The 18012-nt window shown below is 49.7% G+C and overlaps 2 protein-coding genes across 3 annotated transcripts in view; one reads left to right on the top strand and one right to left on the bottom strand.

Annotated features, from left to right (window-relative positions):
- Positions 1-7547, top strand: part of C7H5orf45 (chromosome 7 C5orf45 homolog) — a 17645-nt gene extending 10098 nt beyond the window's left edge. The window contains exons 4-8 of one of the 2 annotated variants that reach the window (XM_018051609.1): positions 2215-2290; positions 3630-3784; positions 4839-4926; positions 5163-5264; positions 6348-7547. In XM_018051609.1, coding sequence (XP_017907098.1) covers positions 2215-2290; positions 3630-3784; positions 4839-4926; positions 5163-5264; positions 6348-6797 — 871 coding nt within the window. In that variant the 3' untranslated portion in view covers positions 6798-7547. The remainder of the gene's footprint in view (positions 1-2214; positions 2291-3629; positions 3785-4838; positions 4927-5162; positions 5265-6347) is intronic. The other variant, XM_018051608.1, reaches the window with a different exon arrangement.
- Positions 6975-18012, bottom strand: SQSTM1 (sequestosome 1). The gene is made up of 8 exons (XM_018051607.1): positions 17653-18012; positions 15691-15786; positions 14936-15165; positions 14707-14848; positions 13867-13947; positions 9259-9473; positions 8806-9001; positions 6975-7832 (listed from the first exon to the last, which is right to left on the bottom strand). Exons 1-8 carry the CDS (start codon positions 17855-17857, stop codon positions 7675-7677), a joined length of 1323 nt encoding a protein of 440 aa, XP_017907096.1. The 5' UTR covers positions 17858-18012; the 3' UTR covers positions 6975-7674.

Below are 18012 nucleotides of genomic sequence, written 5' to 3'. Positions count from 1 at the left end.
CCTAATGAACCTATCCAAAAGCTACTGCTGCTGCTGCTGCTGCTGCTGCTGCTGCTGCTGCTGCTGCTGCTGCTGCTGCTAAGTCACTTCAGTCGTGTCCGACTCTGTGTGACCCCATAGACGGCAGCCCTCCAGGCTCCGCCATCCCTGGAATTCTCCAGGCAAGAACACTGGAGTGGGTTGCCATTTCCTTCTCTAGTGCACAAAAGTGAAAAGTGAAAGCTACTAGAACTAATAATTTAGCAAAATCACAAGGATACATGGTCAACATACAAAACTAGATTTTATTTTTCTATAACTGCAGTGAATAGTTGGAAAACGATTTTAAAAATCAAATACCGTTTATGATACCATCAAAAAATAGGATACTTAGGGATAAATATAACCCAAAAGTGTGCAAGATATTTTCAGTAAAAATTACACAACTCTGCTGAGAGAAATTTTAAAAAGATCTAAATGAGGAAATATGCTCATGGATTAGAAATTGTCATGGTGTCAGTTCATCCTAAATTGATCTATAGTTATCTTAATCCCAGTGAAAATTCCAGCAGTTGTTTTTTTTTTTTATGAAATTGACAAACTGATCCTAAAATTTATATAGAAATGCAATTGTCAAATCGATTTTGATAACAAAACTGGAGGACCTATACAGCCTGATTTCAAGATTTAGTGTCACACTACAGCAATCAAGACAGTGTGATTTTGAATATACATTCTGTGGTATTTTCATACAGTAGAATACTACTCAGCAACAGAAATGACATGGGCAAACCTCAAAAACATTGCTAAGTGAAAGATGTCAGACCCAAAAGACCAGACGCTTGTGAGAATGAGTGGTGTTCACCTACAAGGGCAGAGAAGGGAATTTTAGGGTGACGAAAATTTTGTAAATCTTGCTAATTATAGCTCAATAAATTTTCTATATCTTGATTGGAGTAATAGTTTCAAAAATATAATTTACCAAACTCATCTGGTGTACCAACACTAAATTTGGTACATTTTAGGGTAGGTTAATGATAACTCATACCTCAATAAGTTAATTTTAAAAGATAAAATCCACCCTTTGATGCAACAACATAATGAAATTAGAGAAAATGGAAAACAAAGGGAAGAACTAAAATGTAGCGAAACGAGAAATTGCCTGCTGAGAAATGGTAGACGCCCGGTTCTCAGGGTAACGTCAGAAGTGAGAAGACAGACCATACCTTCATACTGCAGAGAGAGGTTCTGTAGTGGATGGAGTTGAGTTCCCAGATCATAGTATGGTGAGCAGAGTTCTGGTCAGTAGCAGGCAGGACACTGCTCAGCTGGACACTGGGGTGTCGACCGTGCGGCAGAGTAGGCATTTCACATGCATGATCCCATTTCATCTTCCTCGTCACCCCAGGAGGATCATTCGCTTTGGTTTACAAATGAAGAAACTGACATAGAGGTGCCCACGTTTGGTGGCCTTGGGTTTCCATTGTAGGTCAGTAGAGAGAGTTCCTCCTGTGAGGAGGCAGCCCTGTTGGACACAGGTGGTTGCGGCTTTGGTGCCAGCCTTCAGCCCTCGAACAATGCGTGTTTTAATTGGCCATCCGGCTCCACTCGAGGCTGCAGAGGCTCCGGCTCCTCACTGTGCTCTCTGTGTGAGGAAAGACCCCTGCTATCCCTGGGAGGCTGGGTGAAGACACATCTAACTGCAGAAAAGGCCTTATCTCGTAGCGGCTGAGATAGCACACATCTGTAAAAACACTCCTATGACCCTCTGCAGTGGGGACCTCGCCGCTGCTGGTGGGAGGGACTGTCAGAGCTCAGCTGAATCGGTCTCTATTCAGGCCCCGAGCAGGGCAGGCGCACGCGTGTTGTCTCGTTGATCTTCACAGTCCCCTTGCATTCTTATCCCCATTTGTAAATGGGGAACCTGGGATACAGTGATGTACCCAGAGTCCCACAGTCAATGACAGCCAGTCTTTGGCAAAGCCACGAAGAGCGCCCCTTCTGCCCGACGTTACTTTTCCTGTTGCTCCAAGGAACAGATGGTCCCTCTGCCTTCTGAACTGCTGGAAGATGTCCAAGTCACATCGAAACAACAGAGATAAGTTCAATCAATAAGTTCCCCTGAGCAGGCTTTGATCACCATTGTAAAGTCTGTGCATCCTACTGTTCCCACCCTCACTGTCCTTCATCTTCCTGGTCATTTTACAAAGAACAATTGTACAATCTTTCCCTAAGGTCTCTGGGAGAATCCATAAGTGCCAATGAGGAAGAAAACGTGGGTCCTTGGCAGGCGGCCTCTGCAGGTCCACAGGTAAGGCAGCAGCCCCAGCTCAGCCCAGCTACCTGAGCCAGCTCTGCCACAAAGAGGCTCCAGGCATTCATTCATTCGTCGTTTGTTCTGTAAACAAATGTTGATGTCACTGACTGACGAAAGCTTGGCTTAGAGCTGCAGGGAATACAAAAATGAATAAACCTTTCCCTTTTATAAGTGTGTAGACAGCCATGTAAACAAATATTTGCAATACTATGAAAAGGGCTTTTTCTTCTGACTTTCTTCTGAACGTAACTTGAACTTCACCTCCTTGTCCTCTTCCCCTTGTTCCGAAGCACCCTGGGCGGGAAAAGGATGCTGTTATAGAGTGCCTGGGTTGCTATGTCCCCTTTCTCTAGATGGAGCCACACAACAGGCTCACGTTCTGTTCTGTCCCGGGGCCTCAAAGTAGGTGCTTAGTGTTGGGTGGGCAGTGTGTCAGAGCGCCAGTGACTGAGCAGAGGACACCATTGGTACCTCCAAGATGCCATGGGTACAAGATCACTGTCCTGCCAGGGACAGGGGAAACAACTGTCTGACAGGCTCCCTGGAAGAGCTCCACCTTTGATCACAGAATTATGCTGCAGCGTCTACACTCCAGGTTCTCTTCATATTTTTATTTTATAAATACGGGAGATACTCTTCAGCACACCGCTTTAACACATCAGCTCTCGCATGCTTGAGTCTGTCCTTTCAGTTTCTTAACTTACAGACTTAATCTTTCATCATCGCTTCTGTAAGAAATACTTGTTTGCATCATCCTGGGATTTTCACTTGTATCTTCTGTGTTGCTGTATAGCTTTCAACTATTTTCATTTTTAAAAAGTATCTACAGAATATAGTGGATTTGCCAATATTTATTCCCTTCTTGTGGAGAAGGAAATGGCAACCCGCTCCAGCACTATTGCCTGGAAAATCCCATGGACAGAGGAGCGTGGTAAGCTACAGTCCATGGGGTTGCAGAGAGTCGGACACGACTGAGCGACTTCACTTTTATTCCCTTCTTATTGGGCATTCACCAAACTTCTGCTATTAAAAATCTTTGCAATTATTGGTAACACTTTAATGAGCATCTGCGTGCCTTCATCTTCATTTGAAACTACTGGGCCAGGGAGTGCGGCCATTCGCGAAGGCCTTGGTAAGTTGCGCCTTGAAGCTTTCCCCAGGTGCGTGTCAGTGTGCTCGCTTCAAGACCTCTCTCTCATTGCCCGTCGGTCGAATTCTTTTCCCGGTGGTGGTGCGGGCATGGGTCCTGACGCCCTTGGGCCTCAGAGTTGCACTGGGGATTCTCAGTAAAGGTGCCTACTTTTGAGAATAAATTTACTTCCCAATTCTGTAGGAAAAACCCCAGCCCTCAAAGAACCGCTGGCTGAAGTATCTGGAAAGGGACTCCGAAGAACTGGGGCTGAAAGAAGGATTGTGTTTCAACAGACAGCCTTCATCTGAGAGAGAAAAGCCAGACCCTCCGTTCAGCACAGGCCTGCCTAGGAAGAGGTGCCAAGCCCATCACCAGTCTAGCCTCACCCACCCCCACCTAACTGCCCCGTGGTTTGGGGACGGACAGGCAGCTTCCATGGTTGGCAGGGAGCCTGAGGGTTGTGAGCCAGGAGGCGCCGTCAGCACAGGCCCCTGGCCGGACTGGGCACCAGGCGCAGAGGTGGAGGCTGAGCAAGATGCCAGTGGAGGCGCCTCTTAGGAGTCTCACTTAATTCAGAACATCTAGACTGTGCTGACCTCAGGGAGGAACTCAAGGGCAAGGTTGACAAAGTGAAGTGTGGCCAGAGAAGCTAACGGGCCTGGGAGATTTTAGCTGAGAGCAGGAAAGACCTGATGGTCACAGGTCTCCTCTCTCAGCTTAACCTGCATTTCAGTGAGTTTCTGAGAGACCTCCTCATGTAGGTTTAGGGTGGCTCTTCCAGGGCAGATGCTTTGGGGAGGTAGATTCCAGTTCAGAATAAGAACTTTCTAGCAACTGCAAGCTGTAGAGCAGAGAAATGGACTGCCTTGGATGTCACTGGGCAGCCTGTTGTTGGCAATAGGGCAGAAGCTGAGCAGCCATCTGGGGAGCTGCAAGGGATGGCAGGGTACTAGGTGTCAGAGCAGGCGACCACCAAGTCAGAATCAGACCACTGCTCAGTGGTGGGACTCGGCTGTATTTTTTTAAATTTTATTGAAGGATAGATGATTTATAATGTTGCATTAGTTTCAGGTTTACAAAGTGACTTGGTTATATATATAGTAGTAATAATACATATGTGTGTACATATATTCTTGTTGAATTTCTTTTCCATTATAGATTATTACAAGGAGGACTGGATCTTTTTTTTACATTGTTAGGATTTTTTTTTTTATGGACGATTTTAAAGATCTTTGTTGAATTGGTCACAGTATTGCTTCTGTTTTATGTTTCGGTTTCTTGGCCAGGAGGCATGTGTGATCTCCTTGACCAGGGATTGAACCCCGTACCCCTTGCATTGGAATGCAAAATCTTTACCACTGGACCAGGGTAGTCCCAGGACTAGATTCCTGACAGCATTTTCTTTGCCAGGAAATGGAACCAGAGCACAGTCCAGCCTCTCTGCATCCCTCATGTCCAGGACTCCAGAAACTGTGAGGTCACCTTGAAGTCCTTGAAGGTCAGTGTCCCAGTGTCCGTTGAGCACACGCTGGATTTTATTGTTTTTTGGACTATTGAAAGACTTATACCCTCCCCCTCCGTCCCCAAAGTCCAACTTCCCATGTGTCTTGTAATGTCTTAAGCCAACTCCTTTCTCTGGCCTGCACTGTTTGGGTCTCATGTTAACTGGGTCAAAAGGGCAACTGGATGCCTTGGAGACAAGCGAGGTTGACCAGTAGGACTTTTCTGCATCAGGACCGTTCTCTTCATTCTACATGGAGCGCCAGGTCTTCACCAGACTGTTCAACTTGGGACCTGCCCTGGATTTCTGAGGAACTGTCACCTTCATTTACCCAGGTGGGTTCTTGTGAATTTGGGGCCGCTCTTCACCTAAGACCTGCTCTTGTTATTGATGCTTCAAACCCAGCAGACCCCACCATACCTTCCAGGCCGCAGAATGAGGGTTTTGCTTTATGCTCCCGTGGGAGCCACAGGCGTCCAGAGGCACTCTGCCAGGCATATGTCACGGCTGCACCAACACAGGCCAGGGTTGGCCTGACCAGCTTCAGACAGTAGGGGAGCGCACCCATTCAAAGCCAAGAGGCAGAGATCAAACTTGGTGTTGCTGCTGACTAGCTGTGTGACCCCCAGTAAGGGTATAGCGCTGAATCTCCAAATTATAGAATAATGAGTGTGATGGTTACTGATGTACCAGTCCCTGGGCTGAACATTTTAACTGCAGTGTCTAATGCTCACAAGCCTGTTTTGTTTTGAAGGTGAGGCACAGGTCCAAAGAGGTCACAGCAACTCAGCCCCAGAGCGGGCAGTCTCTGATCACTAACAACTACCCAGAGCCGCTTCCATGCTGCCTGGGGCTGGTGCTGCGGGTCCCTCCTGTCACTGCTTTCACATTCCTTTGTAGGCAGTGACACTCATTTTTCAGTGAGCCCTTGTTTCCTGAGGGAGAGACGCCAGGCCCCAGCGGCACTGTCACGTTCCGTACCTGCAGCTTTAAAACCCTCGACGCGGCTATAAAGAGACCTTTCCCCCACCTGGCGATGAGCACGTGGTGACTCCAGACGGTTTGAGAGTCCTTCTGCTCGCACCCCAGGCACTCCCTCATCTGACTCTAAGGTCCCATGAGATAGATCCACTGATCCCATGGGAACATCTTGCTCTTTTGGAAAGCCTGGTCATGGAATTTGGAGTGAGAGAGAGGACATTTATTTGCTGTGCTTTGCTTAATCTCAAAATCAAGGCATATCCCTAGCCTGCCAGCCTACAGGATAGTAGACAACACGGAGCAGAAATTGTCAGTGCCCAGAGGTTCATTCCAAGAGTAGTGCATGCCCAGGACCCGCTCCTCCCTGTGCCTTGAGTCTGCTAGGCACTTGTTCCTCTGAAGGGAGAATGTGCCATCGCCTCGTGTCTCCACTGCAGGACCATGCTGGCCTGGCGGGGAAGGGTAGAGAGAGCCGTCGTGAGGACCGGGACACCATGGAGCTTGTTCCCCGGGGGGAACCACCGTGTCCTGCCCAGCAGGTCAGGACCATGTCTAAGTGGGAACAATGTCTTGGAAACAGCTCACATTTGGACACAGAGCCCCTCAGGCCAATCCAGGCAGCACAAGCTGAGCATGGGCCCCCCAGGGCCCAGACTCCAAGGGAAGGCGGCCTCTGCAGGCTCCCCAGCGCATGCCAGTCTCCTCAGACCACACACACCCCCATGCCTGGGCCCAAGCGGCTCTGTGGGAGGATCCCCGAGCAGTCACGGAGCACAGGCCCTTGGGCAGAGGGTGCGCCCTTGGTCAAAGGGGTACAGGCACGTTCTTCACTCATGCGTCTATGTGACCTTTTTAAAACTGGAGAGGACTTTGATGACAATCTGTGAGTTGAAACTAGTATGTTACTCATGTAGACATTTGTTACATGAACCCTTCAATTCAGTGACCTCTGTGCCACTGAAAACAGGGTTCCCCAAGTTGCTTTCAAATCGTAGGACTGAGGAGGACTTATGGGAACTATAAGAAGCGACGATAAATATTACCATCAAACAGATTACCTCTCGTACCATCTTTGATTAAAGTGTTTATATCTTTAATTAAAATTGTTTACAAATTGAATGGCTACAAAGCGATTTTCTTAACTTTAAAAGCAGCCGACACGTTTGGAAATGGTAACTACAGTGGTTATGAAATAGGCAGTACTCTGAACAACATCAGTTCCTCTGTGAGCCCTTCTTTATTCTCAGATGTTAGCTACAGTCCTGAGCTATAATCGCTACAGGACAGCCTCTTCCACCCCGGCTGAATGCTGGTGATCCTTTAGCTAAATTCAAAGGATATCAAACTTCTAGCAGAAAATCAATTACATATCAGTGTAGTCATTAGAAAAAGCAGGAAGCCATTTGGCAAGATCTACTCTGGACTGCTGGTATAATCCTGCAGGGGGAGTGCGGATAGGATGCAGTACGGTCTCCACGTCCTCCCCACAAGGAGTCTCTCGCTCTGCCCCAAGGGGGCTCCCCTGGCTGGAAGGAGCCAGACATCCATGGGAAACTGATCCGTTTCTCAGAATCAGCACTCACACACTTGGAACTCCCCCCATGTCACTTGTTCTTACTGCCCTAAATGGCTTTGTGCATCCCCACCCCCCAGATTCTGAAAGAAGAATGACGAGAAATTGGCACTTAGAGGCACTGGGGTTCTACACTAACTCAACACAACTATGAGACAGAAAGGGGACACAGAATGTGTGAGCAAACATCGTCACAAAGGTGGTGGGTGTTTTGAATACTGGATGGTGTCCAGGGCAGCCCCGATGTCGTAATTCTTGGTCTGCAGAAGCCTGGTGAGCCAGCCGCCTTCATCAGAGAACCCCATGGATAGCATCTGGGAGAGGGACTCAATCAGCCGGGGATCAGCTTCTGTCAGAGAGAGTAACAACAGCTATGAGGAGGAGGCATTGTGCCCCAAATGTGACCTGTACATGGCCCTTTCACAAGGTCTAATCCTCACAGGGAACCCTCCAAGGCAGGGACTGTCAAGCTTTTTCTGTAAAACATCAAGAGGAAATATTTTAAGCTGCTTTGCAGGCTATTTGGTCTCTGTCACAAAAATTCAACTCGGCTGTTGATGTATAAAAGCAGCCACACAATATGTAAAAAATTAGTATGTCTATATTCCAGTAAAATGTACATTTATGAATATAGATGTGAATTTCATCTCATTTTCCCATCTTGACTTTCTTCCAACCATCATAAAAATGACAAAGTCATTATTGGCCCATAGGCCATAGTTTGCCACTCCCTGCTTCAAGGCAGAGAAGATAAATACTGGCAGCCCAAGGGCTGAATTTGGCACATAGATGGGTTCCACATGAATAATGGTTTAAATGTCTCTGCCATGTGACAGTGATGAACCAGAGCAGGGTGTGAGTGGCCTCATTTATTCAGTGTGTGTTCCCCAGGCTGCCACACTCCACGCGGCCCTCCTGCCTTCCATACCACCCCCTTTACATGGTGGCTCCCTGCCTGGCTGCTACTGGGAGCGTGACTGTGGCCCTTGCCTAAGATCAGCACTTCCCACGAGCAGACACTGGAGATGGGCTCCGAGTCCACTTTCAGCAGCGTACGGCAGTGCCCAAAGCCAGTGCTGCTGCCACGTCGCACCTGCCTTCATAATTCTAGGTCTGTGCTTCGTTTTAGAAATTACTAAAACTAGCTGAGCTTACTAAGGCCCATAGAGACGCAGAGGACAAAACCAACTCCTAGATTTCTCTTGTATCAATAGACAAGCCCTGCAGTAGAGACTGTAATGCCTGTCTGCATTGCTAGAAGCAAGTGATAGGATGCTCTGAATGGAAAAGGGAGTAGTACAGAACTATCTGAAATCCCTTGCCTGGTGGCAGATGTGGGTACAATGCAGCTTCCTTCAGTCCTGTGGGTCCTTCCTGGGAAGGATCCAGAGAGCTTGGCCCTTCAGATTCAGGCATCTGTAGAGACTGGAGTTCACCTGTAGACGGGTCCACCTCTTTTGAAGACAGATGAGTCCAGTCATCATCTCCTCCTGAACAGTTATCAGACTCCATCTGTTCCTGAAACAGACCCCCAGTGAGCACAAGAATGAGAACAGCCGGCCACCGGACCACAGTGTCAACTTTGCGAGAGACAGGGCACGCAGGACTAGCAAGAGTCCTTTTGCTTTACAGAATTCTAGTGGAGGGCTCACAGGACAACTTAAATGCCACCAACCACTCTGCAACGGAAACGGGCTCTGCTGGCTGTGTGAGTGCCAGCGAGGCGCTGTGACTCGTGCTGGGGGAAGCCCTGGATGTGTAAGGGGGGCACTTGCCTCAGGCTGACCCCCCGACTCCAGGGCGATCTTATTCATTTGCTCCGTCAGAGACTGTGCTGTGCCCTCCACGTCCCTGTCTGGCTTGCTGGGGTCAGAGCAGCAGCTGCTTGGCTGAGAGCTGCACTTCTCCTCTGTGCTGGAGCTGCCTGCAGAGGAGGGGGTCAGGCGGCTTCTCTTGCCTCCATGCTCCACATCAATGTCGACTTCAATGCCTAGAAGCCGGGGAGGAAACAAAAACTTGATTAATAGCAACATCCCAGGTCAGCTTCAGAGCCACAAAGTCCATAAACAGACTCTGTCTTCCCCTCACTGAGCAGGACAGCAGCTGCACCGCAGTGCGGAGGACGTTCTTGTCCTCACTTGAGGCACCCTACTTGCGTGCAGGGGCCGAGCGATGTGAAAAACACGCAAGCTGAACACGCTACCCCTGCTTAGGCAGGCAGACAGCTCGTGCAAGCTTTGTGAGACCTGTGAGACAGCATGTCCACCTCCAATCTCTCACACTCTGGGCACATGCTCACTGAAGGGAAGGGAGGGCACACTCACTGGGTTCATGTTATAATTAGTTTTACTTTCTCCAAGGACACGCCCCATGTCTTAGAGTGAAGCAAGTTCAAAAGAACAGGGCCTTCTCTGGTGGTTCAGTAGTTAAGAATCATCCTGCCAATGCTGGGGCCATGGTTTTGATCCCCGGCCTGGAGCAACTAAGCCCGTGTGCCACAACTACCGAGCCTGTGCTCTGGAGCGCGAGCTGCAAGTACTGAGCCCGAGGGTCACAACTCCTGAAGTCTGCACACTCTGGGGCCTGTGCTTCACAGGGGAAGCCACTGCAATGAGAAGCCTGTGCAGAGCTAGACAGCAGCCCCACGTGCCCCAGCTGAAGAAAGCCTACACGTACCAAGACTCAGTGCAGTCACATAGAAACTAAAAAAAACTGTTAAGACTATGGGATGGATAAACATCAAGGCCCTACTGTATAACACAGGGAGCCATATTCAATATCCTATGATAAACCATAATGGAAAATACGTATATGTGTTACTGAATCACTGTGCTATATAGCATAATTAACATTATAAATCAACTATACTTCAATAAAATTAAAAAAGCAATACAGATTCCCTGCCCCCACCACAGAGCCTGGCCCACCCTCCAGAGACAACTTTTAACTGACAACGTGCTGCTTCTGTCTTTCCTGACTACTTATGTTTACCATTTATTTCTAACTCTAGATGATCGACACTTCCCCTATCCTTTCAAAAACTCACTTTTTGGTAAAAACTATATTCAGTGTTTATGTTAGTGCCACTTTATATACAGTATTCTTTGCTGGCTGAGGAGTGGGCTTATTTCCTCAGAGTTTTCTGTATCTGTAGCAGTAACGATGCTTTCTTTTTCACTTGGTAACTTTCCCCATATTCTCTCACAGCTTCTCTATAGCGTTATCTACACAGATTAAGTGTATCAGATACCCCATCCATTCTGGTTTTCCCCCTGGAGACCATCCCAGGCAGGCATGGAGCTTCCAGCTCCAGCCTGGACAGGCAGCTCTCTGAACCAGAGGCACAGCGCCTATGCCTTTCCTTCCACCCTGGCAACTACCGCTGGCATTCTCTCTTCTGTTGGGTACCTCATTTTCAAGTACCTCTTTCTTCATTCTGGACTTGTTTATTTTGGCCAGAGAGGCGGTTCAAGCCCAGGTAAGAAGATTAAGACCTTGTCAGTTTCATTCCTGACAACTTTGTTTTGCTCCCACACTTGATCGTTTTAGTTGGGTACAGAATTCAAGGCTGAAAATCCGTTTTAGATGAGACTTTTGAAATCAGTGTCTTCTAGCTCTTAATGTGCTTAAGTTCCCAAGCTTTTACAGCAGCCTTCAGAGTTTCAGGAGTCTCTCTTTGTCCCAAGGGTTCTGACAGGACAATTTTAAGCTCTGGTGTGGGGTCTTTTTCAGGCCTTGTCCAAGGCATCTGGGGCCCTTTTTAATCCAGAGGTTAATGGTCCTAGTGCCAAGAGACTGTCTTGTATTTGTTCATCTCCTCCCTTCAGTTTACTCTGTTCTCTCTCTGGAATTCTTTCATCCTATATTGGGCCTCCAGGATTAATCCTCAAATTATCCCACCTTGGTTACTTTCCTCCATCCATTTTCCATCTTCCAAAGTTTGATGAGATTGTTTTATCTTGTCCTCCATTATTTCTTTCCCTTTTTCTTTATCCATGTTGCTTTATTTTGTTTAACCCCTTCACTATTATTTTAGTAGAGTATGAGGAGCAAGCAGAGAAAATAAAAGCAGGCTTAGCAACTGGTACCCCATCTGCAATATTTACATTGTTTTTCTTCTTCCATTTCCCCTGCAGTTTTCATTGTGAAACATTCAAATAATCAGAAAAGACAGAAGAACAGTACAATGGATACCCATATACTTTCTAAAATGGGTGAATGATGCGACTCTTCTGTAATGAATTATTGAGATTACTGAATTAGAGTTTTTCCAACTTGATGATAATCTGAGACTTCAGGGCTTAGAAGACTGTACCACAGTCTCTGCCCTGCTATCCCCAAAGCCTCTATGTAGGGGTTGTGGAAGACTCTACGGCCCTGCTGTTTTACATCCTAGGAGTCAGTGGCTGTGACCTCCAGCCAGGTCCAGCCCTGGGCTCATGCTCTTGCTCAGCTGGCTCTCACAGCACTTATCAAAAAAAGGTCTTGGTCGCTGACTCACTGTACAGACTGCCCTCTGAGAGGTATTAGTGGTTACATCCCTCCTGGGCCCCTGCTCTTGGAACTAATGTTCCCTTCTAAGCAGTTAGTAGACTGAGTTATCCTGTTAGTTCCTCAAAAGAAAGGAAAATACCCGTAACTCCAAAGACAGAGTTTAATCCATCCCTCGAATGGCTCTCTTGAATAGCTACTCAAACACACATTCCACTGAAACTTGTTTTGTAGGGTTCCAGACTCCTCCCGAGTTAGCAGAAAGTACTCCCGCCACTTTGAAAGACCTGAATGCCTTAATTCTTACTGCCAAAGACCTCAGAGCACTTCTAAAATTATTCCCTTGTGTCCTGAGTGGAGAATCCAGGTCCAGTTCTGAAACACTTCACAAGCTCAGATGGGTCTCAGGATGGAAAGCAAGTGTGACAGTCTCCTGGGAAGCCTTCAGAACACACAGACCCTCATGCCCTACCCAAAATCCACTTAACCAATCAAGGGACCTGGAACTCCCACTGTTTTAAAGTCTCCTGCCTGAATGTAGATGTGGTTTTGTGACTTCCCAAGTTATCTTGTTCATTCTTTCAAAAGAAAACTTTTTTCTTCAGGATAATCAGTTTTAAGAGTTTCCATACACCAAAATATATACCCTCCCATAAAAAAACAAAAACAAAAAATAAAAACCAACCTTTCATTGGTGATTCTGACGTTCAGTGGACTTGAGAACCACTGTCCATTTACTATCTTCTGAAGAAAAATTTTCTGTGGCCTCTAAGTAACAACCCATTAGTTGGGATTACTTAAAATCCTACTATGTCTTCACTATGTCTTAAGTGAGTGGCAGAGTTTAGGAATAACCTATCTCCCAATTATTTCATCTCTACTCCACTGTTACCCTCCTTAGAAAGCATTATATATAGTAATTATTTTTCCTCACTTGCTCAAAAGTCTTTAACTCCAATACAGAAATTGTGTGAGATCTATTTCATGTAGCGGCAATGCCAAGATGTCACTGCTACTTCAAAGCTGCTTCAATGTGAGCAGAAATGGTCTCAGGTTGGAAGCAATGGCAGTCATGCTCTGAGGCACGGGGCGGGTGGTGGGTGAGCTTGGACACCCTCCTACAGCATTCTTTCAGACACTGGACACAACTTTTGGACAGACCAGGTAGACACTTCCTGCCACTGCAGTCACAAAGATGGCATCATGGATCCATCATAAGTCACCTTCATCAGCTGATTCTTATGGCCACAACACAGCAAGTGCTGTTTGAGGTTTTATTTTTAGCCTTGAGCCGAGTCACTCTATGAAGGTGCACAGCTCACCCACCCAGACACCTACCCTGGGCCTGCACCCTGGGAATCCAGCAGCAGACATGAGAACCTTCCTCCCTTACTCCTTTCTCTCTGACACTGGCACAAGCCCAGTTCTTAGGAAGCACCAGGAAAGGCTGGGGGTTGCAGAAAAGGCAAGAAAAGCAATATGGCATCTCAGCTAACAACGCACTGAAGTCCTTAAAGAAACCCCAAGGCTCAAGTAAGGAGAAATACAGAGTGGTCTTCCAAACGACAAGCAGGAAGAAGATGAAGGGCAGCCTTAAAACTGAGCCTGGTTACCCTCCCTAGTGGGATTACCCAACCAAATGCTGGCTGATTCTTGGCTGATTCCACTTCACTCTGTGTGGAAAGCTGAAGAATTTGTCAGGGAGTTCAACCTCAAGCGGCCTGTGGTGCAGCACTTGGTCAAGATTGATTGATATGGGGCCAACGAATCCTTACTGGTCTCAAAGACACACCAGCTGCCCCTCTCTGCAGTATGCCAGCTGAAAGCCACAGAACAGCCGCCTGCACACTGGTTACCAAACGCTCTGCTGATGTCAAAGGAGGGGCACTTACCCAGAGGGCTGAGGGCAGCTGCCACACTCTCCCCTACATTCTTGAGGAAATTCACACTGGGATCTTCTGATGGACCAGAGGCTTTGGTTTCAAAAAACAAAAGATACTTTCAATTCAAAGCATCTCTCTCAATGACTGAAACCTGTCACAGTCCTGTCTGTCCCAGAAGCCCTACTCCCGGGGCCTGGCCCCAGCAGCCTATACCCTATTGCTTCCCTCTCTCCCCGTCTCTAGGCCACCTCCTAGGCCCCTTTGTCTTTCACACCACTCCCCCTTCATCTACCTTCCTGGTGCCTAGAAACTCTGTACACAGAGTATAATGTATTATTTACCCCTCCCCCGAAAAAAGCATTATTTACTCAAACAAATACCCTCATCTTTGTCACTAAAGACAAGGTGAATCAAAGGACATAGTAATACTAATAAAATCAGAATAAAACTAGAATCTAAAAGTTCAGAATGCAAGCTATGTGTAAATTTTTAACTTGGGAACTGTTTTACAAGACTTGAGCAAACCTGGCTGTGACTTTCCTAACAACTAGCATGAACAAGAAGAGAGCCGACTGGAGACGCAGGCGCTGGAGGGGCCTCCCACCTGCATGTGAGGGCCACCAGGGCAGGTGCATTAGTGGCCTTGAGCACCGAGGCACCTAGTTTTCCCAGATGTACAAAGGAGATGATGCCTGCACTTTGCAGGATTTTATGAGGATTAAATGCACAAACGGCCACAAAGTGCCTAGGCCAGCCACAGGCATTAGGATTTTAGCGCACAGGGAAAGCCCTCCAGCTCTGCGGGCCCTCACATCTCATCCTTCAGAGGCCAGCAGATACAACCCTCACCTGATTCCGTGGCAGGGCCAGGGTGGGCATCCCCTGCCTGAGGAGGACGTGGGCTCCAGTTCCCCGGTGGGCCCATCTCCCAGCCAGGCCAACCAAAGTGCCCATGTTTCAGCTTCCGGAGCCAGCGGCTATGAGAGAAGCCCTAGGAAGGGGCAGGCAAAGGGGCAAGGTGGTGCCAGTCAGGGGACTCCTGCCACCCGGCACCCACCCACAGGGAGGCCCCACTCACCTCAGAGCAGTGCCCAAAGGGGCTGGGGAAGGCCAGCTTGCCGTGCTCCCGGTGCAGGCCCTTGCCCTCACAGGCGGAGCACAGGTCATAGTCAGGACAGACGCTGCACTTGTAGCGGGTCCCCACCACGGGCCCATTACAACCGTCACAGATCACGTTGGGGTGCACCATATTTCGGGGCACCTCCTGAGCACACGGGGGGCGCTGATCCCTCCGGCACTCCTTCTTCTCTGCAGGCAGGATGGAGAGCCGAGACTCTCGGTGAGCCACGAAGAATCACACTTGGGGCCATCGGTCAGAAGGCCCACAGTGCCACCCTTCAGACACTGAGTCCACCCGGAATTCAGGTGTTCAACTGACAGTAGCAAAGCAGCTTCAGAACCTGCTAAGAGGCTCCAATCCCTGCACCTGTGACCTGGGGACGTGTGGCCCAGGCAGGAGCAACAGAGAGCTGTGTCCGTATGGCTATGGTCTTGACCCACACTAAACTAAACCCCAAAGCTGCCCTGGCCCATGACTGCAATCAAGAGGGAACTCCCCTCAAGAAAAGAGTGAACCCAGAGACCCTCCAACCTCACCCCTTGTGGTGGACACAGACTCCTTTCTCAGGTCAAGCAGAGTAATGCCTGTGGTCCTGTCTTAAAGAGGCCCAGTCTCCTCACCCCTTCTTTGGAGGAACTTCTGCATAACCTCAAGCCAGCTGCACTCAGCAGGGAGCACTAGGCTTTAGGCAGCACCCCAGCGCAGCCCCTTACCTTTAATGTAAATGCGGAAGATGTCATCCTTCACATATGACATAGCCATCGTCAGCTCCTCGTCACTGGAAAAGGCAACCAAGTCCCCATCCTCATCTAGATTGTTTAAAAGACAGCATGTGAGCACCCAGCGTGTCTCAGTTGGACACAGCTGCTGGAAAGGGCTGAGGCTGGTGCTGAAGGGCCATTGCAAGGCTATAAACCAAAGCCCACCTGTCTGACCCACAGAAAAGCAGGGCTGAGGGCAAACCACCAGCTCACTCCACTGCCTGGAAGGTAAGGACTCCAGCCCGGGCCGTGGACACACGCCAGCAGCAGCGTGTGCAGGGACGGCAGCGTGTGCAGGGACGGCAGTGTGTGCAGGGACGGCAGTGTGTGCAGGGACGGCAGTGACAGCTCCTGCCCACTATGCTCTGCCTCTGGACCAGCTGCCCCATCAGAAGGCTGCTGTCTCTGTGCACATCCCGCCAGACCCAGTCCCCATGTCAACGCGGAGATCCCCATCTATGACCTGCTCCCCTTGGACCGCTTGTGGCTTAAAAGACGAAAGCAGAATACATCTGCCTGCTTCCGCCCCCAACAAAGTTAAAATTATGTATTTGTATGTAGTCTCCAATTTTTAGATGTTGGCACAAATGGTTTAAAACATCACCATGCAAGACAAACCACACCATACATGTGCAGGCTAGATCAGGCCTGTGGGTCACCAGATGCAACATCTGCCATAAAAACAGTGGCTGTATCAAAAGCCAGAAACAACTCAAATGTCCATCAACTAATGAACAGCTCAACAAAATGTGCTGTATCCATAAAATTGAATGTTATTCAGCCACAAAAAGGAATGAAATACTGATACATGCTGAACATATGTGAACCTTAAAAACACTATGCCAAATAAAAGAAGCCAGTTACAACAGACTACATATTTCTACATGAACTGCCCAGAACAAGGTAATCCATAAAGTAGGTTAGTGGTATCTGTGGCTGGAAGCATGGGATGGGAGGATCGCTAAAGGGCAGAGTTTCTTCAGAAGGTGATGGAAAGATTCCCAGATGACTGTGATAATGGCTGCAGAAATCCGTGAATATGGTAAAAACTGTACACTTTGAATGGACGAATTCTATGGGGTGGTAGCTCAATAAAATCGCTAATTTTTAAACAGGTGGAAAAAAAAGTTGGGAGCCTGGCAGCAGTCCAGAAGGTCCTAGCACCGCCCCACGTACATGGGCCCGCCTCCCTCCCAGCACAACAACCTCCGCTAACCCCACACCCAGCAGCCAGCTTCTCACCCGCGCAGCTAGAAACCGAGCTGCCTCCTGGACTCTGTCCCTACACCATTACTTCTAAGAACGTTTTCTCTTGTGCCTCTCATCACTGCCAGTGGGATAACGCCTGGATTTCGCCTAGCCCTGGGTGTTCGTGAGGCTGCTCGACCTCTGCCAGCCGCCCGCGAATCGCGGGCCAGGCCGCACCACCGAGCGCCTCGCCTCCCGGGGCGTTTAACGGCGTCACCGCTCTCCCCGCCGGCCCGCCCGCCCCGGCTCTTCCGGGTTCTCTCCACAGCCCCCACCTGGCGCCGGCAGACCCGGACTGCGGCAGCCAGGAGTCGGTGTAACCCGAGAGGCGCTGGGGGAGCAGGAGAGGCCGCCCGCGCGCTCGCCAAAACCTGCACTATCACCGCGGGGAGGAGGCCTCTCAGGCCGCCAGGCCTGAGACTCGCCGGGAGGGCCTGGCGGCGCCAGACGCCCCCCTCAAGGGCTGGCTGCGGCCACCGCTCCCCGTCAGCAGGGCGGCACCAGGACCGAGCTAGGGGCCCACGCGGGCCGCCGTCCACCCGGAGAGCTGCCAGAGAAACCCCCGCGGGCGCCGCCCAGGCCGAGGCGAGGGGCCGTTGACCCGCCCGGCAGGGCAGGGCTGCGTCACGGCCCCGCAGCGCTGCCGAGGGCGCCGGGCCCGCTCACCGCGGTAGTGCGCCTGAAAGCCGCCGGGCCGGAGCACAGGAAAGAGCGCAGCCACACGGCTCAGCAGCCGCTCACAGGGCCGGGGGCCGGGGGCGGCCTCGGCTTCGGCCTCGGGCTCCGGGCTAAAGCAGAAGCTGAAGCGGCGGATCTCGCGGGCTGCGTCTTCCTTGCCCAGAAGGTAGGCCTTCACCGTGAGCGACGCCATCACCGCCACTCGAGGAGCTGGAGCACAGCTGGGCAACAGCGGGCGGAGGCGCGCGGCTTTTGTAGGGACGAGGGAAGCCGCGCCCCCCGCCACCGTCTTCTGGGGGCGGGGCCTCAGCGCCCGGCCGGGGCTCGCGAGCCGCCCTCCGGGGGCCC

Source organism: Capra hircus, chromosome 7, assembly GCF_001704415.2.
Source record: "Capra hircus breed San Clemente chromosome 7, ASM170441v1, whole genome shotgun sequence".
Taxonomy (NCBI): Eukaryota; Metazoa; Chordata; class Mammalia; order Artiodactyla; family Bovidae; genus Capra; species Capra hircus.
Note: the sequence above shows the minus strand (reverse complement) of the source record. Positions and strands in the feature narration are given on the sequence as shown.

What these genes read in the sequence shown, in the direction of transcription:
- SQSTM1 (XM_018051607.1), bottom strand. Translation starts at nt 17,857, where the DNA reads ATGGCGTCGCTCACGGTGAAGGCCTACCTTCTGGGCAAGGAAGACGCA. An exon ending in AGCTGCCCTCAGCCCTCTGG is followed by an intron (nt 9,474 to 13,866) that starts GTAAGTGCCCCT and finishes CCCGGCTTCTAG; the next exon opens with GCATTGAAGTCGACATTGAT. An exon ending in AGTCGGGGGGTCAGCCTGAG is followed by an intron (nt 9,002 to 9,258) that starts GCAAGTGCCCCC and finishes GGTCTGTTTCAG; the next exon opens with GAACAGATGGAGTCTGATAA.